This window comes from Biomphalaria glabrata, chromosome 4 (genome assembly GCF_947242115.1).
Source record: "Biomphalaria glabrata chromosome 4, xgBioGlab47.1, whole genome shotgun sequence".
Lineage (NCBI taxonomy): Eukaryota > Metazoa > Mollusca > Gastropoda > Planorbidae > Biomphalaria > Biomphalaria glabrata.
In genome coordinates this window covers 9,458,263-9,486,016 of record NC_074714.1, presented here as the reverse complement: position 1 = coordinate 9,486,016, position 27,754 = coordinate 9,458,263, and the positions used below count along the sequence as shown (strand labels likewise).

The following is a 27,754-nucleotide window of genomic DNA, read 5'->3' as shown; positions in this document are numbered from 1 at the left end:
ATTTAGCTATAGCTCTTTGGCTATTAATCAAACTACAGTTCACTGCTTTGTCAAGTCTCCTTTAACTATTGCTATTCTTGAAGCAAACAATTTAAAATTAGTTTATTTCTGTGCTGTTTTACATGCTTTGTTTGTTTTACATGCTTTGTTTGTTTTACATGCTTTGTTTGTTTTACTTTTTTTTTTTTTGTTTTACATGTTTTGGCTTGTTTTACATGTTGTTTTTTTGTTTTACATGTTTCGGATGTTCCTTCAGAATTAAAGATTATTAGATTCTAGAACAAACCTCATCAGCAAGTAGGGGTTGAACCTAGAATCATTGAGAGGACAGTCCAGCCTGCATACCACATGATAAGGCAGCCACCAACTATTGTATTTTATACCCTTTAGAGTTGAACATTTACTTAAGAATATTCTTTAAAATTGTTTAAAACCTTAGCCTGTATCACAATTTAAGCTTCAAAGCCTCAATTATAATGTATTGAAATTCAAAATTTCTTCCTAAGGTTTTGGTTGGGCTCATTTCTTGTTTTCATAATGAATTTAAATGTTCCAAATGTGATCAATATTTCTACTAGTTATTGGAAACATTTTTTTTTCTCTTTGATAGGCTTAGAAAGTTCAAGGGAAGAACTATCAGACAACTTAGTCATAATAAAGGAAACTATTCTTGGAGTAGATGAAATTCTAAATGTTGTTGTTATTGATGTGGAACATCCATGGTCTTTTCATGTGCAGCTGATTAATGATTTGAATGTAGTCATTGCTAAAAAAATCAGGTATGTCGACTTACATATATAGAGCTACTTTGAAATATTTATACACTAGCAGTTTCGGCCTTTTCAGATGCACATCACTTGAACATTCTTTGTTTATCTCAGAGTCTGTGCACTTTGTTTCTAACAGTTTGCTTGTTGATCTTGTTGTAGCAGTATGTTGACAGATGTCCAGAATTGTTGAAAAATGTTAATCTATTCCCACATTTAATTTCATTCCGTTTTGTTTTACAGGGAGCATATTATTTCTGGAAAAATGACTATTTTAGAGGCCCATCAAGGCCTGTATTGTTTAGCCAAGTTTGAAGATAATTGTTACTACAGAGCTAAGATCAAGTCAGTTCAAGGTAGGCTCATCAGGAGTTATATATAAGTTTAAGAAGTTTGTAGGCAGTGAACTACTATATATTTCAACTTTATTTTTTTTTTTTTTTTTTTCTGAAGGTGAAATGGTCTCTGTTAAATATGTGGATTATGGTAATTCACATCTTGTCTCAGTAAATGATATCTTTGTGTTACCTCCAAGTCTAGCTTCCTACCCAGCCAACAGTATCTGGTGTGCTCTTGAAGGGGTAAAGACTTTTTACTTTTGTTTTTTCTTACTTCATTCATTTTATAAGCCTACAGTCTACAATGGATTATTAGGGTTCATTGCCCCAGAGAAAATTATAAAGCCATTGGCTATGGAATCAAGAAAAAAAGGAATATCTGATAGTATTTAGTCATTTAAAATGTAAACAAAAAAGTTTTTTTATCTAGTATTACATTTTACATACCGGTATATTATCTTCTTATCTTATATAATACAGACGTTACTTCAAAAAAGAAGATGATTACGTCCTACGCGTCATGCATTTAGTCATGCATATTAACCAATGACTTAAATTCTGCCAAGTCACTGGTTTTCCTGGCTAGCTCAGGCAACCCATTCCATGCTCTAATAGCACTAGGGAAGAAGGAGTATTTGTTCAAATTTGTCCTAGCATATGGGACGAGGAATGTGCCTTTATCTTTGTGTCTTTCAGAGTATTTTATTAAATTTTGTTTTTGTATTTGAAGATTATGGTTCAGTGTTTTATGTATTATTGCTACTTTACTTTTGAGCCTTCTGTCCTGAAGGCTTTCTAAATTTAGTGATTTTACTAAAGGTGTTACTCTAGTCAAATGTGAATATTCGTTTGTTATGAATCGCACTGCTCTATTTTGTGTCTGTTCTAGTTTCTTAATGTTTTCTTGAGTTGAGGGGTCCCAAACAGAGGATGCATATTCTATTATTGGCCTAACCAAGGTTAAATAACATTTTAGTTTTCTCATTTGATTTATAGAAATTTCTTTTAATAAATCCTAATGCTTTGTTTGATTTTTTTGTAGTTTCATCAATGTGTGGATTCCATGACAGTTTTTCATTTATTATAACACCTAGGTATTTTGCGTTTTTAGTCTGTGTTACTGGTTTGCCATGAATAAGATAAGTGGAATTAATTTGTTTTAGTTTTTTTTGTTACTCTTAACAACTGAAATTTTTCTGGGTGGAAAGACATGCTCCAATTTGATTCCCATTTCTGTAATTCATCTAATTCTCTTTGTAAAACATCTGTGTCTTGTGTTGTTTTTATTGTTCTATATATTATGCAATCGTCTGCAAATAATCTGACTTTTGTTCCTGAAGTAATGCAATTTGGTAAATCATTTATGTAAATTAAAAATAGTAGTGGACCCAAGACTGTTCCTTGAGGTACACCTGAGTTTACTGTTATCTGTTGATTTAGAGCCATTTATTATTACAGTTTGTTCTCTCCCTATCAGAAAGTCTTTAATCCACTGATGCAGTGGACCATTAATGCTGAAATATTTTAATTTTTTAAGCAAACTATGGTGGTGAACTTTGTCAAAAGCCTTAGAAAAATCTAGTAAGATAGCATCTTGTTACGTGCGCATCTTAGTGTAAATGTGAAATGGTGCGAATGCGTGTTGAAAGGAGAAGAAGAACCAAAATGGAGGAATATGAACAAGAAAGTGTTTTCAGTATTAATAAAGATTAAAGTATTTATAAACTGTGATTTGTCGTTTCCATGTCTAAAGAGTCTCATCCAAGATGAAGACGTAACAAGTGGCGCCCAACACAAAGGTAAAACCCACGTATCCCTCTATACACAGTGGATCTCCTGTCAGCAGGCAGTAGAGATAGTAAAGTCTAGATCTAGAGACAGGAGAACATTCGATTTGATATTATTAGTAATAGACTATGGCGGACAAGGCTGAGGTAGCAGCGTTGAAGGAAGAGGGGAGGTTGATGGAGCTTGAAGGGGCAGAACTAAGAAAATACGTACAAGAAAGGTTGATGGAGAGGGAGAGATTAGCGATGGAAAGAGAAAAAGAAAAGGAGAGATTAGCGATGGAAAGAGAAAAAGAAAAGGAGAGATTAGCGATGGAAAGAGAAAAAGAAAAGGAGAGATTAGCGATGGAAAGAGAAAAAGAAAAGGAGAGATTAGCGATGGAAAGAGAAAAAGAAAAGGAGAGATTAGATAAGGAGGACAAAAGAGAAAGGGAAAAAGAAAAGGAGAGATTAGCGATGGAAAGAGAAAAAGAAAAGGATAGATTAGATAAGGAGGACAAAAGAGAAAGAGAAAAGGATTAGGAGATAGTAGCAATTGAAAGGGAAAAGAAAAATGAATTAGTTGCCATTGAAAGAGAAAGATTAGCGTTTGAAAAAGAGACAGCAGAGAAAAAGTTAAAAACAAACCAAGATAAAGAGAGTGATAAAAGAAAGGGGGAAACTACAGGGAATAAACTAGCAAAATATAAAGGGGCGATATTTGAAGAAGCTAAAATGGACATTGACATTTTTTTGAAGAAATTTGAAATTGAAATGAGAGAACTGGAATACCCCGAAGACAAATGGTCATTCTTATTATCAAAGTCATTTGTAGCAGAGGTCCCATCGAAGATATGCATGAACCAGAGCAGCTATAGCGTGGTGAAAGAACAATTACTACGAACGTACGGAAAAACAGAGGCGTACTACCGTGAACAATTTGTTAACTGTGCGATAGAAACAAATGATGACCCACAGACATTCATGGACAGAATGACCAGTAGTTTTGAAAATTGGACTGAAACCGCCAAAATAGAAAAGACATTTGATGGTCTAAAGACATTTCTAATGATAGACAAAGCAATTTATGAGTGTCAGGAGGAATTAAAAATATTTCTGTTGGAGAGGAAACCAAAATCCATAGAAGACATAGTAAGACTGATAAGGGCCTATAAGGTGGCACATCCAGATAAGAAACTATCCAGAGGCAGCGACATAGAAGAAATAGTTGCATTTAACAGAACTAGAGATACACGAGACAACTACATCAACAACGGCAGACGATTTAGATATGATGAACAAAATAGGTTTAGAGGACAAGGAAGGAACCAAATGGGTAGTAGACCAGGACAGTTTTATAGTAACCGAGGTCGATACCAAAGAAATATACAGGGACGATTCGGCGGAGTAAGAGATAGAAGAGATCAAAGCCTGTCAATGTTAACATGTGCAGGAAGCCTTGAGTATTTTGAGACCTTCGTGGGAAACAAAATAGCAAGGACGATAAGAGATTCAGGCAGTACAATAGTGGGTGTTAATAAGAAATTAGTAGAAGAACAAGACTATACCGGCAAAACCAGGAATTGTGTGATGTTTGATGGGAAGACTGTACAATTACCAGTTGCTAGAATTAAAATTGATACAGCATGTGTAATAGACCATGCTTATATTGATTTGATTATTAGAAATATTCCAGGTATAAAGAATTGCAATGAAAAGGATATGGGAAATTGGAAAAAGTGTTTTGGAATGAGTATTACTCGATCCAAATGGAAGGATCTGGATGCAGGAGATCTGGAAAAATTATTCCAGTTACCAGATAAGAAAAAAAAAGAAGGATTAATACAAAACTCAGAAACATTAGAACGTAATAATGTAGTATTCGACAAGGAAAGGTTTATTACAGAACAAAAAAATGACCCAGAGATGCGTCAGTTGGCCCAGAAAGGAGGTAGAGGAGGAAAATTTTATATAGAAAGAGGAATTTTGGTAAGAGAAATTGAGTCACAAGGAAGAAAGATTATACAGGTTGTTGTACCAGCTGAATTTAGAAATGTCATATTGAAGAATGGGCATGATGAAGCATATGCAGGCCACATGGGAATTCACAAAACGAAACAAAGAATATTTAGGGACTTTTATTGGCCATCTATTAGTAAAGACATTAAAAATTATGTGTTGTCGTGCAAAGTTTGTCAAATGAAAGGAACTAAAAAAATCAGAGCTCCATTACAAAAGGTAGATATACCAGAAAGGCCATTTCTTAAGATTGCTATTGATTTGATTGGACCCTTGCCGGTGATATCAAATAGGGGTCATCGATATATTCTAACTGTGATAGACGTGTGCTCAAGATGGCCAGAAGCTATTCCACTAAAAAGAATTGAAGCCAGTGATATAGTTCAAGCGTTATATACATTATTTACACGGTTTGGATTTCCTGAAGAGGTACTGTCAGATAGGGGCACACAGTTCCACTGTCAACTAATGACAACATTTTTGAAAATGTTTGGAATTCGGCAAAGGTTTACAGCCCCGTACCACCCGCAGAGCAACGGTATTTGTGAACGTTTTAACTGTACGTTAAAGAAAGCGTTATCGAAAGTAGCAGATGACAATCCCAAAGAATGGGATGTGGCATTACCCTCTATCCTTTTCGCATACAGAGAGAGCCGTAACGAAACCACGGGGTTTTCACCATTTCAGATGATTTATGGAGGAAATCCAAGAGGCCCAATGGCAATCCTAAAAGAACTAATACTTCCACAAGAACAAGTTGAAAAAAAAGAAAATTACGATATAGTGACAGAAACCAGAAATAAAGTAATAAAAGCTTGTGAGGAAGCATGTACTTGATAAAAGTGAACTAACACAGTCTAGAGTGAATGAACACAGGAAATTGACCAAACTAGAAGTAGGTCAAGATGTTTTGGTATTACTAAAGGATAAGGAGAATGTACTATTCACGAAATGGTTGGGTCTTTATAAGGTAACAAGGAAAATAAGTGATGTGGATTATGAAATTAAAATTGATTCAAGGCTGAAAATATTTCATGTGGATATGCTAAAAGAATTTAGGTCGCAACAAAAAAGTGAAAAAAGCAGTAAAGAAGACCCATTGGTCATAGGTGCATCCGTGAGTGTAGACTTTGAGACAGAGGAAAGATTGGGACACATAGAAACAATTTCAACTGATGTCAGTCAAACATGGAAAGATGTGGAAGTGACGGGAATCTCGTCAGACAGAGCTAAGGAAGTAACAACATTATTGGAAGATTTTAAAAATATTTTTACAGATTTACCAGGAAGAACGAATATCATAGAACATGATATCAAATTAACAGGCAGAGTTCCAAATAAACTACCTCAATATGCTGTACCATTGCATCACAGAGAAGCGTTACAGAAAGAAATAGATGAACTACTTAAATTGGGAGTGATAGAACCATCTAATTCGTCATGTGCTGCACCAGTTGTGCTGGTTAAAAAAAAATGTGGCAACATTAGACTGTGTGTGGATTACCGTCAACTAAATAAAGTTACAGAATTTGACCCATTCCCAATGCCACAGGCGGAGGAAATGTTTACTAAATTGAAAAAAGCGAAACTTTTCACCACGTTGGACCTTTCTAGAGGATACTGGCAAGTACCTCTAAAGGAAGAGGCAAAACCACTATCCGCATTTAAGACACCGTTCGGCGTCTATCAGTGGAATGTGATGAGTTTTGGCTTAGTAAATGCCCCAGACACTTTTAACAGGATGATGGCAAAGATACTGGGTCACAGAAGAGACACTATTTGCTATTTAGATGATATCTACATCTTCAGTGAGGACTGGAACGAACACTTACAGAGTCTAAGAGAGATATTTGCTATTATCAAGGAAAACAATTTGACATTGAAACCAACAAAAATAAAAATTGGACTTAGTGAAATTCCTTTTTTGGGATATAAGATAAAAAATGAATCAATTACACCATTGGATGAAACAGTTGCAAAAATAATGGATATTAGTATACCAAAAACAAAAAAACAAATTAGAAGTCTTTTAGGTCTTTGCAATTTTTATAGAAAATTTGTTCCAAATTTTGCAGAAATGATTGAACCTCTTACAAATCTTACAAAGAAAGGGAAATCTAACATTATAGTTTGGTCTGAACAATGTCAAAGATCGCTAGACAAGATTAAGAGGGTGTTTTCTGAAAAACCAATATTAAAATTGCCCGATAGTACTAGAGAATTTATTTTGGCTACGGATGCTTCATCCATAGCTATAGGGGGCTGTTTGATGCAAGAGTATAGTGGAATTGCACACCCTGTTTTTTATGTAAGCAGGAAACTAACCCTTGCAGAGTTAAACTATGCAACTATTGAAAAAGAAGGGCTGGCAATTGTGTGGTGCATAACAAAGCTAAGTTTTTATCTGATGGGGGCTAAATTTCAATTATGGACTGATCATGCTCCGTTGGCATTCATTAATTTAAATAAATGTGGTAATAATAGAATTGCTAGGTGGGCATTACAACTGATGGACTATAAATTTGAGATCAAGACAATACCAGGGAAAGAAAATGTTGTGGCAGATACATTATCACGCTGTACTTAAAGGTTGGGGAGATTGTGTAGAGTATATCATGACTACTGACGTTCTGTTAAGAATTAAGCTATTTTATTGTGTACACTTGTACATTCTGTCACGGAGTGTAGTAGATATTCAACAGAGAATTGGTCTGTAAATGCTGCCTATTATTAGGGATGTTGAGGTGGTATTAATTTTACAAAATGTTGATTCTATATTTTTTTGAGTTAGGTAAGGTAATTTCTTCTGCTATAAGAGTGTTTTTTATTGCTAAAAGAACTCCTCCATGATTATCAGCCCTATCTTTAAATATCTATATGATTAAAACTTTTTATTGGTATTTCAACAGATCTTTATATTATATCGTTCATCTTTGGCCGATTGGAATGGGAGGAGCGAATACCTCTACTGCCCTTCGCCATCTAAACCCTTTGAGTGGGGGGGGGCGATCCTACTTTTATGGAGAAATCATAGTATGTGAACAAAATTAGTCGAATATCTATATAATATAAACAGGTGGAAGTGCGATACATGCAATCACCTTCCCCCCCATCGGACAAACCAATACTTTTTCTTTTTGTATTATAGTAAGAAATTACAAAATAAAAAAAAATCTGTCACTAATATAATTTATATATGCTATAAAGTAAATTCTTATATCGAGTCGCCCCACCCTTATTCTTTAATGCAAAATGCAATCATTGGCAGAAATTATAAAAAGGAGGGAGGATTAATCGTTTTCATTTTACCGCCCTTCCCCTTTCCAGACAGAGTTTGTGTAATTTCACATGAATTTATCATAACTATTTTAAGAAAGACTTTGCTTTGGAAAAGTTATAATTCAAACGAAATTTTTCAATATAACAGTCACGGTTGAGATGAGTTCAAAAGCCAGATGATCTTTTCCTAGTCGACCTTTTCCAACCTTTACTCTATCTCATATTTTTCTAGTTAAATAAATTTAGGAATATAACTCACAATTTATGCTTACATTTTATTGAATATTATTAATCGATTTTTTTTTTCGGCAGCGATCCTCAAAGCCTTAATCTAAATATGTTGGGTATCTTATCTTTTCAAAGAACAAATCGGTTGTATTTGCAATGTATTTAAGGGACTATAAATTCATATTAGAATATTTTTCCACATTATTCAAAAGGCCCTTTATAATAGAATGAATAATGAGCTGTAGGTCAGGAGAATGCGTTACTGCAGTGAAGAATGCCAAAAAACGCTTTTAGCTTTGAGGCTTCGCTCCGAAACCCACTGATAAACAATGAGCTGTAGATGTCAGGAGAATTCGTTTCTGCAGTGAAAAATGCAAGAAAACGGTTTTTGCATCGGGGCTTTGCCCCGAACCCCACTGATAAACAATGAGCTGTAGATGTCAGGAGAATGCGTTTCTGCAGTGAAAAATGCAAGATAACGTCGGGGCTTCGCCCCGAACCCCACTAATAAGTAATAAGCTGTAGATGTCAGGAGAATTCGTTTCTGCAGTGAAGAATGCAAGAAAACGCTTTTGGGTGTCGGGGTTTCGCCCCGAACCCCACTGAGGAAACTTACAGCGCTTTCCCAGACCCCCAAGCGTGCAAGAGAAAGGCCTCAACATGACTGTTTTTTTTCCTTTTTTTTTTTTCGCCGAAGATTGAGAAACAGTCTTATTTTATTCTCATATATATATATATATATATATATATATATATATATATATTTAAATATATGCTGTACGCACATTTATGCATAGGGTTAGGGTTTACTGGGCGTTAGGGTTTGGAAAAAAATCGCCCCCCCCCCCCACTGTGACAAGAGGGACAATAAGGGTGGCTACCTTTATTTTTTTTTATTAGAGTTAGCCCCCTTTAGTACTCGATTTAAGTCCCTGTCAATTGTTTACGATTGCCACTCTCTCTTGAGCCTTTCAACTGACCAGTGTATTTTGAATTAAATCTATGGTATTAGTATACGACACTAGAAACGCTAAATCAGGTTTCTGTTATATTTTCAGAATATGCAGAAAAAAATGCAGATTACAAATATGTAATTTGAGCTGGCCGACATTATAGGATACAACCAAGAGAGTTTTGATCGTGACATCGTTATGTTGCATCACGTTTCAGTCTTAGTCTCATCCGACTAGACCTCAGTTGAACTGCATGTCGGTGAAACGAACCGGCAAAGAAAGCGAAGAAGGATAAATTTTGACCAAGTAAAACACCGTACCTTGCCCTTCTCCCTTTATGAGCATACCAGCGATCCTAGCAGTAGATGACCTAATATGACCACGGCGCCGGCGAAGCTCTGAGCAGGGGAAGGTGATGTTACATCACACCTAGTTCTGCCGTAAAGACAAAGATCGCGTGTGACGGCCGGCGCAGCGAGGGTTTAAAGGTACGTAAGAATAAACGGAGAAAATCGCCACCTGTACGGTACGGCGGGAGAGAAAACTTGCTTTGGACTCCGTAACGGAATACATGGGCGAGGTGGATCCATGTGAAGAGAAGGGTTGGTAGGTGAAGTCGCTAACCCCCCCCCCCCCCCCCCCCCACAACTACACATCTTAAACAAATTTAGTGTAATAGGTGAGGAGGTTTTTTTTTTAATGAACTCCGAAAGTAAAGATGCATAAATTATCTAAATAGTAGTGTATATGCTTCTTATCTGTTTCTTTATACATTGGCTTTTGTTCCCCACTCTATGCAAAGTAAATTTCAGATTGTGAAACATGATAGTTTAACAGGTGCTACGTAACGTTTAACAAAGACGTTCGTGATCTAGTTACACTCGACCTATCCTCCCTCCAAGAGAGGTGGAGCCAGAGGTAGTGGTAAGAGTTATAAACACAGACATTAGTCCTATCTGATCATAAAACACACGCCAAACAATCTCTGGTAGACAGTAGACTCCACTCAGAAGACCTCACGGCGAAAGAGAAAGGGACACTGATATGTGTCAGCTTCATAAAATTCTTTCTCTTCGTGGTGTGATTTTACGAAAATAGAGAGCGCTTAAAATTCGTTAGAAATGTATAGATCTAACTGTAGTCTTAATCATCAACAGATAAACATAAAAGTATTATTTCTTATAGTAATAAGTTTCCCGTACTAGATCTATATCATTTATTGTCATTGCTCTCAAAAGATCACTAAGTCATAATGCATAATTTTGTTAAAAAAATAATAATAATTAAACATAACATGTATATCTAGATGCGTGTTTCATTTCATTTAATTCATGCATATTTGTTTTATATTAATTATAGATCTAATTGTTAACATATATTTTTTAATTAATAATTTCATAAGTAGAAAAAAAGAAGAAACAACAAGTTCATCAATTTATTAATAACATTTTATTTAGACCTTCATTTCAGTAAATACACTTAAAAAATCATAAGTTGACAGCATAAGAACAAAAACTCTCTTTAAAAAAAGTTATAGAAAGTTCAATATAGGTAAGGGAGATAAATATGCTTAACAAACAACATGGTGGTCGGCAAAGGTATCTGCGTATCTGAACTATTACCGATTTTATCAATTTGTTAGTACTAAATTGATTTATGTAAATGGTATAGGTCTACTTAGTCTCTTATTCTCTTCTGTATGTTTTTTTTTTGAAAGACATATTTTGTTTAGATACGAGACAGTAGTGTGTCTCATGAATGACGTCATTTCATTGTTAATGTATGTATGATATTATTGTAAACTAATGTAAACCCCCGCTTTGGTTTTTGACATAAAATGTCTCATGAATGACGTCATTTCATTGTTAATGCATGTATGGTATTATTGTAAACCATCTTTTTGGTTTTTCGGCATAAGACATTATTGTGCCTCTATGATGGTGGTCCTTCATTATATTGACCGGAAACTGTCTTGCTACTTTGCTTAGTTTCATTATGTCATTTTCTTTTGGTGAGCCTTTATTGCCATTTATATTTTTCATGATCTTTTCCTTTTGTTTGTAAATAAACTCCTTTTTTTTTTGTTGCAACTGAAATCTCAGAATTATTATTTGTTTGTCTCGGTAGTATTATACATCTAGAGGCTATAGTTATTAGCCTAGATAATATAATTGGGACCACAAAGTACCACTGGACTAACTTGCTAGTACAGTACAGGTCACTGGTCTTATGACCTATCCTATTTCTAGGTCACACCCACTCCAAAGTTCTGGATCCGCCAGTGGTGTATATGTACCCTTAATTTGCATTTTAATAGTAACAACAAAAGACCACTGTTGTTGAGCATTAAAGCCCAATGAAGACAATATTGAATTGCAATTTTCAAAAGCATTTCTAATTTTTGCAATAAGAGGGTGGTAAACACAAACTGCCTTTTTACCTTGTCATAAAAAATAGTGCATACATTTTAATAATAAAGATTAATTAATTTTTAAACAAATATGGCAAACTTTTGCTAGAGCAATAAAAGCCTTTTTAATCACTTGATTTGTTCGTAGATAGTAGTAGAGATCCACCCTTGCCCCCCCCCCCCCCCTTTCCATTTACTTTAACCTGGTACTGAAGGGTAGGACTTGTCCAAACATATACTCCCAATTAGCGTTTTATTTTTATTTTTTTCTTGTTGGTTTTAGGGCTTTGAATACTTGACCTATTTAACTATGTTGGTTTTATGTTAGGTGATTTAATAAAAATGGTCAATTATTTCTTTGATAATTCTTTGATAGTTGTGCTTTAAATATTCTGGGTTTTTTTTTTTTTAGATTATATGCTACTAGTTGACCTGCACTATTTTGCAGGGGCGGCCTTAGGCCACTGTAAGCTATGCGACCGCAGTGGGCCCCGCACTTTCATAGGTCCTGCGCTAATTCTAGGCTCGTGTAGTAATTATGTGCATAGTAAAGAATGAATAAAATACAAAGATGAATATATTTTCTAATACAAACTCTTAATTTTCACTTATTATTTGTATCCCTACACAACCTGGGCCCTGCAAAATCTGTTTCGCATTGGGCCCCACAATGGTTAAGTCCGGCCCTGCTATTTAGTGACGGGTGAATACATAGTAGATTACATGTTCTCTTTCCATTTCTTCTTGGTCACAATGGTTAAGTCCGGCCCTGCTATTTAGTGACGGGTGAATACTTCTTGTTCTCCCCTCCCCCTCTTTTTTTTTCGCCTTTAAAATTACGTGGGTCCGTCCGACTTGCAGAAATAAAAGAGTGATCTTTCCATTACTTGGTGTCCAAACTCTTGAGCCATGAAGAGAATTATATATATATATAGATAATGATATTTTTCCCAACTCAAAGACTTTTTAGGCTACTACCCATACAATTTAAATTGACTGATAGATGAAAAAAAACTTGAAAAACCGTTGGAAATAGTGTATAAATTTTAAAGCAACAGTTTACTGTCAGGGTTAGGGTTATGGCTGCTTCTCTAATTCACTTAATGAGAATATAATCTTGTGAAATACTCAGGCAAGAAACAACATACACAAACTTTCTTCTTATCCACCTTTTTGTTTCCAATAAAACCTAGTATCTATTTACACACTTAAATATCACGCATAAATGACTAGATTAACATAAAAATTTGTAAAAATCTGTTTTGTTTTTTTTAAGGTGTGTCCCAAAAATGTTGAAAGAATGTGGCCAGAGGTTGCCATTCAACAGTTTCAACAGTGCATCTGTGACCAACAAGTTAAAATACAAAGATTATCAGAGAAGAAAGAAAAGTGGTATGACTCCCTCCCATGGATTATTAAAGTTGTCTTCAACAAGAAGCACTTGGATCACATAGCATCCAAGAGTACAGACACCAAAGCAGAGAGTCTTTCCAAATTCCTCATTAACATTGGCTTAGCTCAGGCTATAGAGCTGCATGATTTAGTCCAAGAGCTGAAGGTATTTTATAGCGATGACGCTGGTGCAGACTGCCCTGATTTGCAGGAACACACTGAAGCTAATATTTGTTCTCTTACACCACATTCACACAAGGTAGATAAGAAAGCTGAGAATCTAATGCAAAGAGAGTCTAACTATGAACTGGGTTTATTGGTGCATGAAAAGCTTGTTCAGCTGTGCAGAACCATGAAACTGCCAAGCAACGTCCACAGTGGTGCTGTGTCTAGAGATGATGAAGAGATGACTCTTCCCATCTTGCTCCGTTCAGTCATATCTCCTGACAGTTTTTTTGTCTCGTATGTGGGATCCCACTTGCAGGAGATGGTTAAAGAAATACAAACCCAGTTAGATGTTTCATATAATAATCAACCAAAATCAGAACTTTTAGCAAGGAAGCAGTCATTTTCTCCCCCTAGTGTCGGCTCTCTTTGTTGTGCTATTTTTTCTGAAGACAGTCTCTTTTATAGAGGTTTAATATTAGCAGCTAGCAACAAAACCAGTCAGCATGGAAAGTCAGTTATTCAGGTAAAACTCCTTTTTTTTTTTTTTTTCATAAAAATAAATTTATTTATTTCTAAAATTTTAAAGGCACAAAATTACTGTTTCTTTAACAGTTATACCAAATCTCAATACCAAAATAAACCCATCATTTCATATATTATATTTAAAATCAGAAAGAACATGTATTTAATTTTTTCCATTTCTTTTATAAAGATCAGAAATGGCCTACTCTACCTATAGACTCTTTGCTATGTGGTGACTTACTTTACTCATTTCCTTTGGACTCTGTTCTAGGCAACTCCCTTCAGCTAGGTCCATGTCCATCCTGCCATCTTTGCCTCTTAGTCTACCGATTTTCTCATGTCTGCTTTGTGATAGCACTTAAGAAATTTCTGTAGCATATTCTTTGTGAAATAAAACAAAAAATTCCAAGTTAAGAGTAAAACTCGTAAGATTCACTCATCCAGGAACAGAATTGAATAAATGGAAATAACTTTTCTCTTAAAACTAGATACAATTTCATTGCAAAGGCAGAGTAAAAATATTTCTCTGTCTACACATTAACTAACTTCTCAGTTACTTATTGAGTGCAATTGTGTTTTTTTTTTGTCTTTTTTATAGGAAGAGAGTGTCAAAATATTTATAACTTTAGTTTGTTTGTTTTTTACTTTCCCTATTTTACAGTATTGCACCTTTGTTTTATAAGTTTTGGACATTCTTCAGAAATGAAGAGTGCTATGATCTAGTCCAAACGTCTTGCGGGACAGAGGGTATGGACCGGGCAGGGTTGAACTGGGAACCAGCATGTTGACAGTCTAAATCGCCTACATACCACACTGACAACCAGGCAGTAGTGAAACAGGAAGCTCCTGTATTCAGTAACTAAGTTTAAAATTGTACTTTATTTTTAAAGGTTTTGCAAATAGTTTGACTATAAGCATAATAAATCTTTCTTGTCTCTTACAGTTTCTGGTTTTCTTTATTGATTTTGGAGACTTTGAGTGGGTTCCAGAATCAAATGTGTTCCCTCTCTCAGACAAACTTCAGAAGATCAAGAGTGCTGTTTTGTGGTGTTCGCTCAGTAATCTCAAACCCCCAGATCCTCACAAGCCCTGGTCATCTCATGTTGTAGACATCTTCAAAGCCATGATGAGCTCCGAGAGGACATCTCACTTAGTGGTCAGCAAATCTAAGCTGTGTGCATTGCAAGAGTAATATATTCTTTTTTTTTTTTCTTTTTAACAAGCCTATATCAATTCACCACATCTGTTTGTCTGGTAAAAATGTTGTACACATTATTTCTTCCATTTTCCATTCTCGGATCATGTTGAAACTTTACACAATTATTCATTGTTGATGATAACACATGAATCAATAAAAAATTAGCTAATCTATTTTTTTTATATGCAACATCATCATCTGATGATGCAGCTATTATTGCTGAATCTGCTTCTCAGCTTCAGACCCTGGTTGACAAACTATCTTCTACATGCCAGAAGTTTGGCTTAAATATTAGTCAAAACTAGACCAAAATACTAGTTAAGAACACAAGCACTCACCTCTTCTGACCATTAATAGCCAACCACTGGAAATTGTTGATCTTTTTTGTAATCTTGGCTCCATCATCTCGAATGATGCGCTACTGGATAAAGATATCAACAACAGGAAAACCTAGGCAATGGGCACCATGTCACTGCTGCAGAAAAGAGTGTGGGACAATTCCTTGCTGACTACCAATACCAAAGCCCTAGTCTTACAAACCTGTGTGATAAACAGATAAACACTCTGCTATACAGTAGTGAAACATTGTCAACCTACTCTTGGCAGGAAAATAGCTGAATATCTTCCATCTTCTCTTCAGATTTTTAAAATAGGGTGCCAATATAAAATAACTAATGAGGAAGTGCTGCGCAGAGCAGGGTGCCATGACATCCGCACTGTGATAACAGCTGACAGCTTGGCTGGCTTGGATCTAATAGAAGGCAGGAGAGGTGTTGTTTGCCCACTTTTAAGGTATACTGATGTTTGCAAAAGTGACAAGAAGCTCTTAAAAATCAACACTAACAGAATGCGACAACACATGTACCGGAAGCTCAAAATTGGAACCAGTGAGGTCTGCCCATGTGGAGTGTCACCAGAGAATGCCGACCACGTCCTCCAAAACTGCTCTCTTTACCAAGAGGCACTGGCCCCAAAACACCCCAATAGAAAGAAAACTATATGGAGAGCTCCCTGATTTGGAAACCACTGCGCAGTTCATCTCATGTATTGGTCTAGTCATCTGAACACTCCAACATAAAAAATGAGAAAGAAGAAGAAGAACACTAACAGTTGAGAAAAAGAGCCAATGGATAGATCCACATGGAAATCAAGAAAAGGGATTGCAGATGGTATACACACCAGAAGTAGAAAGAATGGAGTAAGTGCAACAGTGCTTGGTGATTACAAATGCCCAACCAATGACAGCATCTGTGTATCAAGGATTGGCCTCTTCAGTCATATGAGAAGTTGCAATGGGAAAAAAAACATCTCTCAAGATGTAAAATGCCATAGGTCATTTAGGAAACTTTACTAAATTGGCAGCAGGTGACTTGTGACAATAATCATGCACAGTCACACCCCTAGCTACAAAATATTAAACTAACAATAGATGGATAAAACCTTATATTTTTATAAGTACTTGATTAGCTCAGTTGCAAAACATGTCGGCCTTCCAACATTGAGGCTTGAGCTTGAACTAGACTTGAGCAACCTTTTTTTTTTAAATTGCTTTTGAAAAAGAAGCATTGAAACCTTCTTCCAGATGCCCCCCAACTGGTCCTTAAACGTGATTGGACCTTAGTGCACTGAACTTTCTATAAGCATCCAAAATAAAAGTCAAAATACCAATGGAAGGACAAAATACATACACTGACTTGACAAATTGTAATTGTGCTCTTGGAGTACACCCATAAAGGTAAGGTCCACTGATAAACTAAGCAGGGTTTATCCTTTTTGGATAACAATTCTATATGGTATTGCATTGATAAACTAAACAGGGTTTACCCTTTTTGGTTAGCAATTCCATATGGTATTGCATGTACAAGACCATAATAAGACCAGTAGCCATGAATGCACGATAGACCACGACACTGACAAAAACAACTGAAAATTTTTTTAATACTTGGGAATGAAAAATACTAAGAAAAATCTATGGTGATATACAAGAGGAAACTGGGTGGAGGACACGCACTAGCCATGAGATATCAATTGTATGAAGACCCAGTGATAGTGATGGAAATAAAAAGAACAGATTTTGCTGGGCAGGTCACCTTGACAGAATGTTAGAGGATCTGCAACAACTAAAGTTCAGGCACGGAGACAAAAAAGCTCAAAAGAGATCTGAATGTAAGGATGTGCTGAAGAGGCCAGAGCCTTTCATTGGCTGTAGTGACAGATGGATGGAGGTATTTGGTTAAATTTTGAATCATTCAAAATTAATTACATGATTGATTCAAAATAATTGGTGAAAGTAGTTAACTTTTTCTAGACTAGTGGTTTTAGTCACCTTCTGTACTTAGGGGATGTAGTGATCAATGTTTAGACTTAAACGGTGAATGTTGACCTCATGTTAAGATAAACTTTAAAACTAGGGAGGTGTTTTAGTTATGCTGGTCTTAAGTAAAAGCTGTGGTGCTTCTTGATTTTAGGATGGACTAGGTAGATCTCCCCTTTATGTCTACAAAGGTTGAACAGCTAGTTGTCAGTATGTAGGAGCAGCTAATGCTTATACAAAACCTCTATATGCAGAAATGTCATTCCTGGTCCTCTCACATAATGTTCATAGCTTCTGATATTTGTGCAGAAAATATTTAAACCTGTCTGTGGACCACTTTAGGGGACCACTTCTGAGTTTGTATTTTCACACAAACTCTCTATGAAAACTTTTTTTTTCAGCTCTACAGTTGGCAGCATTTTACAATCAGAACCACTTCCAGTATTTCTTGTTGTTGAAGATCAATATGGGGAAGAACTCTGTGTAAACCTTGAACTGATTGCCATGGGATTGGCATCTTTAGATAGGAATGGCTCCCCTTGTTTGGAACCTGGTGAAAGTAAGTTACAAATAGACAAACAAGTTATGTTTTGTTTTGTTTGTATCAATATCAATTTAATTGTTAAGTTAAGGGGAGGTATCCCTGAAAATCTTATTTTTGTTATTTCTGAAGCTAGGCCTTTGAAATTTGTTATGGTAACATATAATGATATTCTAAAATAAATAATGCTAAAAAAAAGTTGTTTGAATGATGGTTGCCATGGTAACGGCGGCCATATTGTTTATTGTATACAAATTAAAAGTCTGAATTTTGTAAAAACTATTGATCAGAAATACATGAAATTGAATTAAAAGATAAGAAAAAAGGATCCTCTAAATTGATACAAGGTCAGAATTAAAGATTTAAGTATGTTACATTTTTTACAAATTTTTGAATTTTTTGTATTTTTTAGACCTAAAAAAACAGGATAAATATTAATTAAAAATTCTTTTTTAAAAAAAGTAAATAAAATATTGAAAAATAATCATTGTACGAGTAAAGTTAATGATGTCCTTAAGAAGTGTTTCAAATTTCATCAAAATCTATCAAGTAGTTTAGGAGAAATTCCTAGTAAAGCACAATGACATGTGCAAAAACTAACATTTTGAGAAAAATGAGTTTAAAGTATAAATTTTATTAAGATTTTGTCTCATAGACCTTACAAAAACATTTAAAAAACATGTTATAGACACAGATTTAAGCAATAAAAATGATTGTAATGTAAAGAAAAATGATTGATCTACTTAATTATGTTATTAGTTAAAAATCGATATCCTAGACCTAAAACTCAATTTTCTCTAGGGATACCTCCCCTTAACCTCTATAATTATCATTCTCAAAGAAAATTATAACTGAAAGTGTAGTTATTAATGATTTATTAAATAGACAATGCTTCTAACTTGGACAACTTGCTGACCAATATAAAAAAATATTAAAATTCTGTAGTTTTAAATTGTTTTCCCTGATTTCTCTCTACACAATCTCTTTCATCTTGTTAATCCTTCTTCATGCAAAGACGCTCATGTGGAGAAAAATCTTGTGAATCTTTCTCACTGCAAAAACCTAAAGAGGAGTATACACATTTGAGACCAAAAGAAAATCTGCTGCTGAGGACAGGCGCAGACGGCAAAAAAAAAAATCTTAATCAACCACCGGCGAACAATGGTTATGCTTGCCCTAGATGTGGCAAAATATGTAGGTCACAGCTGGGATTGCGTAGCCACAAGAAATATTGCATTCCTCATTAATCTTCAGACTTGAAGACAAGCCTTATTATTATTACCTGATAATAATTGCAGAAGTTAAATTTTCTGCTGACAGTCTTACAAAATGTAAAATAACTTAGATTGTGATTGTGTTGATTTTACAGATGCTGGAAGTCCTGATGTAAATGTTGAATGGGATCCTATGACTGAAGACTTCAATTCTCTAAGAAATAGTTACAAAGTAAATGTTGATGATCCTGGAGTTGCTTTGGTTGGATATTGTAAGTGTCAAGAAGTTGTTTTGAAGAGAGCTTTGTATTCTCTTCACAATCATATGATATTCTGGTATTCGGAGGTGATTTAAATTTATTACCTCACTGCTGAAGAAACAGCGCGGAATATAGTTCTCTTGAGTTTAATGCCTTTAAACTCAAATCAACAGAATAAATTCAAACTATACAAACTATTATTATTCAAACTATAAATCACAATGATAATTTGGCTGACATAAAATATTGTAGTCATAATATAGCACAGTAGTAAAGTGCAAAGTAAAGTTCCCCATTCAGACCTTGTAATCATAGATAGCACAGTAGAGATACATATTATCAATAATCCATTGCAGAATAGTAATAATAATCCCATGCTGGTTGACATTGATATATTAGGGAAACTAGCATGACATGTAATACCTTAAATTTGACTTAAATGTTGTTGTTGTTTATGTTAACAAAATTTTTCCAGCTTCCAGTCAAGCAGACAAGGCAACAAAAAAGGTCTGTGTGTATTACAATAGACGAGGTGGATGTCATAAAGGCCAGCAGTGCTCTAACATGCACATTAAAGTAGATGATACAGGTAGGTAGATTCTATTAAAATAGAAACACTTACTTAATTATACTCCTAAGTCTTTTAATTTAAAAAATCAGACTATTCTGCTGAACAAATTTACTGTCGATTATGCATCTAGTTATGTGTCTCACATCATACATTGATGTTTGCTACTTTAATTATACCTTGATGAATTGGTGAACTAAACATTGCAAAATTTCCTTCTGCCCAGTTAGCAAGTGAAACATGATAGTTTGATTCTTACATGTTGATACAGAAACCTGATTCAGTTTATTAAGAAGGCTGTCACATTTTTGTTAGGTTAAAATCTCAATGGAAACAAAATAGTATTCTGATGCCTTTTTTTTTTTTTGTAACACTGTATATCATTAGCACTGATAAATTCCTAAAAATTGTATTTTATCATAAATTAGATGTCAGTTCATGTCCTTTATATGCAGTAGCCCAGATAATTTAAAAAAAAAAAAAAAAGCTATTTCCTAACACTAATAAGCCAAGAAATGTATCATTTTGAAGAATCTGTTGCAGTGTGTTTATACCACTTTGTACATTATTGTATAATTATTTTTTAGCTGTCATGAAATTGCTTGAGTGTTTTTTTTTCTTTTATATAAATGTTTTTTTTGTACTTTTTCTAGGCACCATGTCTGATAAAGTTCCAGTGTTGCTGTTTGAAGACAACTCTCATCTGATACCAGAGGAAGGGACACATTGTTTAGTCATGGTGGTCCATGTCAAAAGTCCAGTTAGTTTTTTTGTTCATGTTATCAACAGTTGCTGTGCTGAGGAAGAATCTCTAAAAGATTTAATGGAGAGAATGAAGTAAATCTAACATTTTTTTTTTCAAATGTTAAAATTTTTAGACCATTAAATTAGAGCTTCTGTGATTTTTCTATAAATATAGAAAGCTAAGAAAATTTTTAAAAATTAAACAATGAAACACAATTTATTCATAGAATGATGAGAAAGTAGACAATTTAAATATTCCCTTGAGATCTAGATGTGTTACGACATTGAAACTTAGACATTTCTGGCAAAATGCCAATGATATAAAAACACAACAGAAAATAAACATTTTTAATAGGTTAACAAAATTCCGTCACAATGTTCTTTACTTGTTTCACATAATTTAGTATCTACTTAAAGATGATTACATAATGACTCCTTGCAGAGTATTTTATGGGAGCAGCCCATTTTATGATGGAGATTTAACATTGCTAGCACCTGGTCAAGCAGTTGCAGCATGTCTTGATGGAATCTGGCTACGAGGAAAAGTTCTTGACACTGATGTAGAAAATTCTGTTGTTCAGGTAAAGTGTTCTTATTGATAATTGAATGTTTTGTCTTGTAAATGCAAACCATTAAAATAATGAAATCATCATATTTATCTTTTTATAATGACATTGCCATGGCAGGGGGTTAACAAAAATGTTCTTTGATCAACCCTTTACCAACCACTTTTGTTTCTACAACAAACATCTTTTAAATTTTTCTGGACATTTTGTAATTAACAATAAACATTTTTGCCTGTTACTCATCCACACTGTTTCTATCAAATAATGTAGTAACAATAATTATAACATTTATAATGTCTGTTAGTGAACTGTTAGAAACAACTGAAGTATAACACTAATACAGGTGTCTGAGAACAAAATGTTTGATGTTCTTGAGCAACCAGTCATGTGACACGTGTGTATGTGTGTTTTTACTGTTGAGATTAATGTTGTTGAATAGAGCTAAGAAATCAGTAGATCTATTGGTGTTATTTAGAGCTTACCCAAATGTTCTTTACTGCACAGAAACTTTTCAGACACCCGTTATTAGTCGCAATTTTGTATGGCAAAGAATACACACAAAGGTGTTTTTTTTTTCAAACACTTTATTTCATTGCTTTAAAAGTATTGTCATTTTTTTAAAAGACATGTCTTGATTTAACTTATTTCTAGAGGTTTCTTTTTTTTTTGTCCAATGTTTCTGTTAAGACAAATGATAGTTTTTCATTAATGTATTGTTCAAACCAAAAGCAAAGCGATCAAACCAGCCTATTTTTGAAACAAAAATAAATTAAATTCAGGTGATGTCAGTGGACTACGGCAATGTACACTGGGTGAAAGAGAATGACATCAGAGAATTAGACTTGAGTTTTATACACTTGACGCCCCAGGCAGTTGAATGTGGACTTATGGAAATTGAGCCTGTAGAGCATGAGTCTCCTGCGCATGTTAGGTTTGTATCTATAGTTTTGTTGAAGTTTACTTAGAGTTAGACAGAGCATATACTTTATATTTGTGGCCTCTTCTCCTGTTTTAAACTTCTTCATTAATAGTTTTCAATGTTATGTATTCAAAACTAAATACACACTATGTAAAAGAAAAATTACTCTTACTTCAAGCATTGTCATGATGTGAATAATTATGTGGGCAATGTAACAAGAATAGAGAGGAATAGAATTTTAAAGAGGGTTTAATTTTATATAAATACTAGCATTACATCACTTATAAAGCTCAACAACAACAGCAAAAAAAAAACACCCTGTTATTCAATGGATACCAGCACATATTGAACTAGAAGGAAATGAGAAGGCTGGGAGAACAAATACACAATTAAGCATTGCACTCTATTCAGAAGAAATGAAGAAACCAATAGTGAATAGAATAAATGTGAAATGGACAAGTTCTCATACAAATCGCAAGAAAGATGATTCCTATTGTAAGCTATCCTGACAATGAAACTACATATGTTCCGGAAGCTCAAAATTATAACCAAGTGAAATGTGGAGTGTCACCAGAGAATACTGACCATGTCCTTTAAAACTATTCTTTATCAAGAGGCCAGCACAAGACACTGGCCCCTAAAGAGAAAACACTATATGAAGAGCTCCCTGATTTGGAAACCACTGCACAGTTCATCTCATATATTGGTCTAGTCATCTGTACGCTCCAACATAATAATGAGAAAGAGGAAGAAGTTACAATTCACGTCCGCATCTCAGCGGGTAACACTGTACAGAATAATCCTTAATAATAATACGTATCTCAAAAGTAGCACTGGCAACAACTGCCCACGACCAAAATATTACTTGACCGATCGGTCCAAAAAATACCACTTGTCTTAACTAACTTCACTTCACTTGACTGCTTGACTTGACTGACTGAACTCAAAGTCAACTTTATTCATTCTACTTCCTGTTTTCTACATCAGGAATTCCACGTGTCTTTTAAGCTCTTAGCATGACGTGAACTTTAAATCATGCAATGTCAACTAAGACTGTGACAATAGGCTCTATGATATTTTTTGGACTGGGCCCTTTTATCTTATTACATCTTCTATGCTCATAATATTTTAGCCACACCTCCCACCTCTATTTTTTTTGCATTTGAATAACACTGTCCACATTTCAACAATTCCCCTTCGCCAGTGAGTGTATATTAATATAGTTGGCCTCCTTCAGTCGCAGAGCGACTATGGTTCATCTCGAACACTTTTTCATGTGACAGTGGAGCCCTATTTTGGAGAGACACTCCCATCCACAAATATCGCAGGTTAAGGTGGCTTTCGCTGTGGTGGTAGAGGAGCTGGCCATTGTACGCATGGCGTGCTTTTCTTCCAAAGCTGAGGCACATGTTTTTTCGCTGGCCATAGCTTTCTTGGTATTATATCCGGTGACTGCCACTTGCCGTGTTTGGCAGATGCCAAAAGCGAAGCTAGAGTGTCTTCTCCAGTTTTTGGGTTAGGGTTTTGAATATATATATTAATATGAATATGTTTCATATAGTTGGAACATCTAGGCATGTGGGAGAATTAGTGATTATTATGAGTATTATATTATGGACAATGATGTCTATCACCCATTAGTAAAAAGAAAAAAAAATAAATGAGCAGTGAAACACTTTTATGTTTTTTTATTATTATAAAACACTTTTTTTTTTGTTTGTTTCCAATGTTGTATAGGTTCGGTTTACAAACTTTTTTTGGTCAGAATTATTGACTTTATATTTATCTGTATATAGATGATGTTTACCAAAAAAAAATAGTTTACCATTTATTGTAAGATTTCATAGGCTGTGCCACTTTGCTTCATATGGACTATTTTTTTTTTTGCAGTGAAGTTTTTAAGACTATGGCCCTTGGGAAAGAATTTGTTGCTGAAGTAAAAAACAGGTAAGAAGAATTTTTGTACATTGGCAGTTTAAATTGTACCTATGGTAGCGAATTAGAATCAGAAACAAAGGTAGAAATATAGAGTACCAGTATTGTAATTTTCACTGGGACTAATTTGATGACTGTAAAAGCAATTTGTAGGAGGCAACTGTTTTTATTTTCTGTCAAATTTGCAAATTTTCTTTTTGCCAGAATGGTCATGTTCTCATTTTTTATTTTTTTTTGATGTGCCTAGGATTGTCTAGAACAAAGTTTTTTTTTAAATTCCAATTCCTCTTTTCAAATTCCTTATGGGAAGAGACAGGAATCAAAAACAGGGTTCTCAAAAACAGCTCTAACGAATTTGCTAGAATTTTGACAGTTGATGTATATCTTTGGGAAAAGAATTACTAGCTAAATGACCACACTGGAAAAAACTCTAGTTTGACTGTTATAATTTTTGGAAATATTATCTTCTAAAATTAAATTTGGTCTAGACAATCTTTATCTTGAACAGACACGTCAGCAGGTATTCCTTTCAGCAGGTATTTCTTTAATTAATTAGATGTTCAAGAACATTTTGTGCACTAAGTCTAGATCTATCAATCTAATCCAAGTCATTAATTTTTTAGAATTTCATTTTATAGAAAAGTTATAATTTCAATAAACACTCCTTCCACAGAATGTGTTTTTTGGTGGTGTTGTTTTTTTTACATTACTATGCATTATGTAGCTTTTCACTAAGTTACACCACTGTTCTATACCATATATCTAGATCCAGAATTTAGTCTATGCTACTGTCTTTTAATGTTGCTATGGCTGGATCTGCATCAGCAAACTAGAATTTTATATGCTGTCAGTAGATTTGTACATGTGCTTGACTAGGATTCTTTTTCAGGAGATTAGAAAAGTTATCAGCTTTTACAAAGGAAGAATTGTCTTTTTTTTACCTTTTTTTTTGTTACCTGTTTGTTTTCCCTGGATGATCAGTATGTCTGTCCATTATGTGTTAATTAAAAGGGATCTTATATTTTGCATTTCTCTTTGTAGATATTTAGGCTTTTAGATTTAACTGCTTACACTCTTAAGTCAGAATAGTCAAGGTTAATTGCTCAGTTTTGTCCTATGTTAACTAGAAAGTAAGTAAAGGTTTGCTAAGAATAACTAGAATAGACTTAAATTAAAGGTGAAGTATTTCTAATATTTCTAATATTCAATTATGGCACCACTTTCACTATTAATTGTTATATAGATTAAATATATGGTACATGTGACAGCCAACTTATTTAATTAAAACATCAAGCCCATTGTTCTACTTTTGGATTTTTTTTTCACCATTTTATAGTATATTAATTATAAGACATTATTGCACCTGAATGTGATAACGACTGAAGGGTTTAATTTTAAATGTAATTAATAATCTTATTTTATTTTAGTGTGCTGCTTATATATTGGTGTTTTTGTTTTTAATTATTAAGTACCATTAAGTTCAAACATAATTTTGGGCATCTAAATTACTTTTCTAATGGGGTAAAATATTTTCTGTCAAATTAGAAACTACTTTAATTATGGTTAGTAGGATTAAAAACATTAAAAAATATAAATTTATTTATTTATTAACAGATCACATTGTAGCTATTTTTTAAACAGGATTGTAATTCTTCATTCGTTTTTAATCTGTTTTAACACTGAAAAACATTTCAATTTGCAGGAAATAACAATATGCATAACAATACTGCAAAGGATAGATGTCAGATATTAAAAATTGTTGTAGAGTGTCAGGGAGAGGTATGGCGAGAATGAATGTTAGTTTGATATTTTGGTATGATTGTTATATCCCCTTGTTATGAATGCGAAGTGTTGCACGTGTTGTGAACTGAGTGATTAAGTCTTCGTTGAATGTGCGAGAGAATGTGTTAGTCAGTAAGGTCTTGCTCCCGGTCCAGGAAGGTTGGACGTTTACTTCCTGGACTGGTATTTATGTATTTATAAGTTGATGGACTGGTGTTTTGTGTATTATTATTTCATAAGAGTGATATAATTGTGTGCGTTATCAAGTATTAAAGTATTGTTGATATTCATGAATATAAGGAGTTAGAGTTGATGTATATTAAGTGTTCGTATTTGAGTTAAGCAAGTATTGAATTATAATTGAGTAACCAAGAAAGTACCAAGCAAGTATTATTTGATATTTAAGAAACCCCTAGTGAGCCACAGGAACCAAGTTAAGAAACACAACAAGACAAGAGACGAGCAGAGCATAGCAGCAGCAGAATATATACATATAATTTCGAACTCTGACATCTGGGGGCTCGTCCGGGATTTTTTGTAAAAATATATATTTCTGTGTTCCAGGTCACCTTCTGGACATGTGTATGTATGCTTAGAGTCAGTCGAGCCTCCCTATGAGGAAGTCACTCAGTGTCTTATCAATGCAGGCTTAGTAAAGAAGAAGAAGAAACTCAGTCTGCCTCAGACAATAACCAAAGTCATTGAGAAGGAAAAAAGATCATTGACATTTTTGCCTGGATAAAATATTAAGTCTCATTGTCTTAAAGAAATGATGCAATACACATGTATAAGCTGTCCCAGATCTATACTATTTTTTAAACTGAAATAATAAACTTGAAGAGGTGATCAAAAGTATTCCTATAAATATTTCAAATCTGGAGATATTATTCAAATTTAAGTTTTAATTCATTCACTTTTGTTCTTTACATTCAATGTTAATTTTATTTATTTTTTTTGCTAGACCTTGGTTAATTTGAAAAACAATTGCTTGACTTGGAACAATTTTTTTATTTCAGTTTTGTTAATATTGCACATGTTAAAGATTTTTGTTTTTGTTTAAGCATTTGTGCTTAAATTGATAGAAAATTCTGTATAGATTATAAGTATTTATGCATCAATATTAATAAAAACAACTGTATGTCAGGGTTAAAATCAGGTTTTGATGGAAAATAGCGTTTGTCTTTCAATAGTACTAGCAACATATTCAGAGACACATTTTTTTTTTCACTAGCAAATGAATGGTTATATAGTAATTTTTCCTAACTAATAAATTCTCTGTGATTCAGATAATAATCACATTAGCAGCAGTTGCTATCTAGGATTCCACAATGTCAGGATTTTAACCCTGACACACATTTATTTATGTATATAAATATATTTATATTTATTTTGACTCAGGGAATGATGTTGACAATTTTTTCAACTATAACATTAAAATTTGTTCTACAATGTTACATTATTGTGTTATTGTGCTTTCCTTCTTTTAATAAGTAACAGTTGATCTGTAAAGATTTTGGCTTTTGAACAGTTGGGCCCCTGCTGAGGAATGGTGTGGCAGATGGGACTGGTTAGCAGAGCCTGGTTTATAAAGGAAGAACCTACATAAAGCTGAGTTTGCCAGTCAAGATGATTTGTTTACATCAGTCTTGCTTGTATGCGTACTGCATACATTTCATCATACAGGTCGAGATTTTTTGGTTTCCCAGACCTGTCAAGTTGGAGATCAGCAAGTCTGGGGCAGTCGAAAAGAATATCTGTTTCAATAAAAACTATCGATATCTTAAAACTTTACTGATACTGCATAATATAAGAAATTTCGCAACTCTGGCATATTATCAGAAGTAAATATTTTTGCAGCTGTGATAAAAGAT

General features: G+C 34.1%; 1 protein-coding gene across 1 annotated transcript in view; it reads left to right on the top strand.

Annotated features, from left to right (window-relative positions):
• The window catches only part of LOC106055017 (tudor domain-containing protein 1-like), a 34,550-nt gene extending 7,213 nt beyond the window's left edge, over positions 1-27,337 (top strand). Inside the window, exons 5-17 of the mRNA XM_056028190.1 lie at positions 611-779; positions 1,011-1,123; positions 1,221-1,348; positions 13,037-13,843; positions 14,786-15,030; positions 17,756-17,913; positions 19,265-19,381; positions 19,845-19,958; positions 20,591-20,774; positions 21,124-21,262; positions 22,027-22,178; positions 24,057-24,113; positions 26,448-27,337. Of these exons, the coding sequence (XP_055884165.1) occupies positions 611-779; positions 1,011-1,123; positions 1,221-1,348; positions 13,037-13,843; positions 14,786-15,030; positions 17,756-17,913; positions 19,265-19,381; positions 19,845-19,958; positions 20,591-20,774; positions 21,124-21,262; positions 22,027-22,178; positions 24,057-24,113; positions 26,448-26,625 (2,561 nt within the window). The 3' untranslated portion in view covers positions 26,626-27,337. The remainder of the gene's footprint in view (positions 1-610; positions 780-1,010; positions 1,124-1,220; positions 1,349-13,036; positions 13,844-14,785; positions 15,031-17,755; positions 17,914-19,264; positions 19,382-19,844; positions 19,959-20,590; positions 20,775-21,123; positions 21,263-22,026; positions 22,179-24,056; positions 24,114-26,447) is intronic.
• The last annotated feature ends 417 nt before the right edge of the window (positions 27,338-27,754 follow it).